The sequence below is a fragment of the Geospiza fortis genome, unplaced genomic scaffold, assembly GCF_000277835.1.
Source record: "Geospiza fortis unplaced genomic scaffold, GeoFor_1.0 scaffold524, whole genome shotgun sequence".
Classification (NCBI taxonomy): Eukaryota; Metazoa; Chordata; class Aves; order Passeriformes; family Thraupidae; genus Geospiza; species Geospiza fortis.
In genome coordinates this window covers 911,194-915,259 of record NW_005054437.1, presented here as the reverse complement: position 1 = coordinate 915,259, position 4,066 = coordinate 911,194, and the positions used below count along the sequence as shown (strand labels likewise).

Below are 4,066 nucleotides of genomic sequence, written 5' to 3'. Positions count from 1 at the left end.
TGAAAAGCATTCCTACCACCACCTCCCTTGGTTCCACTTCATCTCTCTTAAATGAGCCAACAAACAAATGCAAAAGGTGGTTTCCAGGACACAGGTGAGTTTTGTCAAATTTCAGCATTTGTCCCTGCTGAAGGATGAGATAGCAGAGCAGCTAACAGGAGGGTGTACCTTCCTGACCTCTCCATCAAGAAATGACAGTGCTTAATGTGTGGAAAAAGATTAAGCACTCACAGAAAGATGTGCTTAGGAAAAGGGATTTTCAGATGTCTTTGCTTCAGGCTTGTGTGGGAAACACAGTTTTGAGCTCCATATTTTACTGGATTTCTCAGCAACCAGCCATGTAAAATTCCAGAAATTTGTTATACCAAACCCAAGTTTTCCCAAACGTGTCAATTGTCAAGGTTCTCCTCTCCCTTTCACAGCAGTGAATTAACAGTCCAATGCTTGCAGTGAAGTAAGCACAGGGCGTTGTTTGCTTATAGTTTTACAGAGCAATCCTTCTGTCATTGCTTACTGTAATTCTTCTTGCATGTGAAGAGTAAAACATATTTACATTGGTATGTGGGATTCTGGACAACCTCAGGAAAAAGTAGGGCTGGAAAGGAAGTTCTGGCTGATGAAAAATTTTGAGATGTGTTTTTTACATATCAGAATGAAAGCTTGAAATAGAGAAACTCCCAGAAAAAAAAAGACAGCCAACAAAAAAAAAAAAATTATCACAGCCCCCCACAGATATTTAGCCAGCTGCAGCTACTTATTTTGGTTATTTCATCCTTTTTATTTTCTTAGTTATTTTACTTTATGTTGCAATGCAAAGTAGAAATTCTGGATGTTTTGGATAAAAATTTTTGTCCACAAATTTGATTTCAGTAGTTTGGGAACTGCTCAGCATATAATTTTAATTTAGCAAGTGGCAATCTGCTGCACTAAAAATGAAAAGTAATGATCCAGTAAATGACTAATTTTGTGGTCTGAGTTAATTAGTGAAGCAGCTTGGTGGATAGAAGGCAGCAGGTCTAAATTACTGTGCCAAGTCCTTTTGTAGAAAGATATTATCTGGCTTTGTTGTTTTAATAATAATTAATGAGAATTAAAATATTCAGCTGGGATTTTGCTGTTACAATTAGCAGGAATATGTGTGTGTATATATATGTATATTTATATTTGTTCTCTGATGCTTTTCTTGCTTGTTTGCATCTCAATCCTTGACTGTCTTACTCTGTAGCTTAAATTATACTCCAGAAATTATTCAGACTGCATCTTTGTTTAGCATGGAGGAAACTTGAGGCTTTTACAATTGGTGCTGCTGGTTACTTAATGAAAAACATGCACGATAGCCAGGCAAGGAAATCAGCAGTAAAAAACCAGGCAATAAGCAGTGTCTTATCAGCAGGATCACAGGAAGCATCAGCTGGGGGCTCACAGCTCACTTTTACGTCTTATTTGTGGCAGCACAGGTTGCTGGGAATGCAGGGATGGCACACTCACCTCCAAGGCTGCATGGATCTGCAAAACTTCAAAGCCTTCTCTGCTGAAATCCAGGCATTACTTTGCTGAAGTCCAAAATGCTTAAATTTGGATGCCTCCAAGGCACCATGGTGGTCACTTTGTCTTGTGCCCTACATGACACCAGTCTTTGGTGCTTCTGCTGGGCATTTCCACCCCAAAACTGTTTCCTGTGGTTGGTTTCAAGCACATGTTTTAGGAAACCCTATAACTAACTGGGTTCTCGTGATGGGGGAGACTTTTAATGAGCTGGTTTAGTGGATAATTGCTCTCACTGTTAAAAAAAGCGTCTCTCTTTGTTTTCAGCTTGACTTCTCCCAGTTTCAGTCTTCCAGGCCTGGACTTTGCTCTACTGCATTTGTTAAAATTAAAGCCCTTTAGAATGTGGAATCTTCCCACATACCCTGAAACACTTGGAAGAGTCATTTCCTAATCTTCTCTTATAAGAGGACAGTGATAACTAGGGACTAATTACTGACTCTATTGACTTTTTCATGTTTGTGTTTTTTAGATAAGTTGTAATTGTTCCTTTTTATCATTGTACAACTATAGTTAATAATTGCTGTTCACTGTGCCTACACCCAAGGATGTGGCCCTGCTTCTGTTAAAGATTCAATGTTTGGGGTTCTGATAGATAGTTGAAGTTGGTTTGGTAGTTGATAGTTGATATTGGTTTGGTTTGGGGCACCTTTGGAAAAAAGTAAGCACATCAGTCAAAATGCTGTTTACCTTCTCAGGAGGTTTCCTAGTCGTGTTTTTATTTTCAATGTCTCCTTTTCAAATGGTATCATCTCTCTGGTGGATTTAGTTTTGCTTGTAGGCCGTATTCTACCATCCTTAATCATCCTGAGTACTTTCCTTAAGTTGATTTTATTTCATTGAGAAATTTCAGGGAGTGAGATGAGACTTAGACTAATGAAATTGGGGATTAGACAGGGATTAGGTGGATTCTAACAAGCAGATGCTGTGCTTTCTGTGGGAAGATTTATAAGCTTCATTAAACCAAGAAAAGCTCTTTTCCACTGACACTTGGAGATTTAAAAGCATTGTAGTATATCCTATTATTAATAAAATTATAAACTATCTTGATAAAAATAGCCATTTTTGGTGAAATTTCAAACTGTGGTTATATCCAAACCCTCCACGAAAGGATGTGAGTTCTTCTAATGCCTTATATACTGTGACTTGAAGGGGAGCTGTTCCTCATTCAAATGCCCAAGCCTTTGCAGGATGGAGGTATAAATACCTTGTTTATGGTATTTTTCCAGTTATCTCTATTTTTTCTGTTTGCAGTGTTTATGTTCCTACATATGTTGGGCTGGTGGGAAGTCTCATCAACACCCTGATAGCAGTGGTTTGGATCCCTTCTCAGACCAAACCAAAGTCAGACCATCATGTGACAGAGCACAGTGAGTATTTTGTGTTTCTGAAAAATAGTACATGAAAAGGGGCAGGGGATTGACATGCTGCAAGAACTGCTGAAGGACCTTGGAGTTAAGGGCTAAAAGGTCCCAGCCTTGAGATGCTGATGCTTCAATGTCTAAGCTGAGCTTATGGAAGAGGATTATTCCAAATATATTGATCACTCTCCCATGTAGAACTGCCATCTTCCAGTCTCAGAAAAGGTGACTGTGGAGCCCTTGCTGAGGGTCAGTTTGGTCTGACAGGGGAGGAAACCCCATTGTCTCAGAGGATTCCTCTGCATGCAGACCTGGCACCAGCTCCCAACCTCCTGCCATTGGCACAAAGCTGGTGCAGCAGAGAGGTGGGTTTTGGGTGGTTTTTGGGTGGGTTTTGAACCTGAGCAAAATCTCAGAGTTTCCTGCTTTCTACCCTTGATCTGTATAATGAGAGTATTAACCCATATGTCATCCTCTGCAGGCACATCACCGTCTGGCAGCTTGTTTAGCATCAGAGAAATCCTGCGCCTGATGAAGTTTCCAGGAGTGATGGAAATTTTCATAGTCAAGGTCTTTGCTGGATTTCCCATAGGTAAATCTCACCCATTACCCATCATTGCTGATGCACTGAGAATAGGATGATGTACACCGTAGACCAGGCTTGGCTCAAGTTTCTGAAAGCACATTGCTTTTGGTCACAGAGCAGTGAGGATTCACCTCCTAACTTGATGCTGGGTGCTTTCAGGTAGTCTCAGCTACACAGGGTCAAAAGCCTGGGACTTAATGTCCAACACACTACTTGTCATAAGCTGCATCTGGGAGTTTTGGCAAACCACTTAATCTCTCCATCCCCCTCACTGCAAATGTTTTTTCCTCTTGTCTGTCATTTCTCTTTGTGCTTTAAGCTCTTCAGAGCAGAAAAAAAATTGTTTTTCATCTGCCAGAAAAACTGAGGTCCTTCCTGATTTTACTTAGTGATTTTAAGGTGTGTGTGTATCTTAACCTTTTCCCCAGCAATTAAAAATTGTTGATGGATGAGACGGCCAAGCTGCACACAGGGGACCCACAGCATGTGTCTTCCCTAGCACACTGATGGGGATGCTTGTTCTTCTCTTCCTTACATATTCTGCTGGGGGATTTTTGTGTCATGGTAGGAACTC

The 4,066-nt window shown here is 40.5% G+C and overlaps 1 protein-coding gene across 1 annotated transcript in view; it reads left to right on the top strand.

The window, feature by feature from the left end:
* Positions 1 to 4,066, top strand: part of SLC22A18 (solute carrier family 22 member 18) — a 59,521-nt gene that overhangs the window by 33,236 nt on the left and 22,219 nt on the right. Inside the window, exons 5-6 of the mRNA XM_005427197.2 lie at positions 2,800 to 2,915; positions 3,388 to 3,498. Of these exons, the coding sequence (XP_005427254.1) occupies positions 2,800 to 2,915; positions 3,388 to 3,498 (227 nt within the window). The remainder of the gene's footprint in view (positions 1 to 2,799; positions 2,916 to 3,387; positions 3,499 to 4,066) is intronic.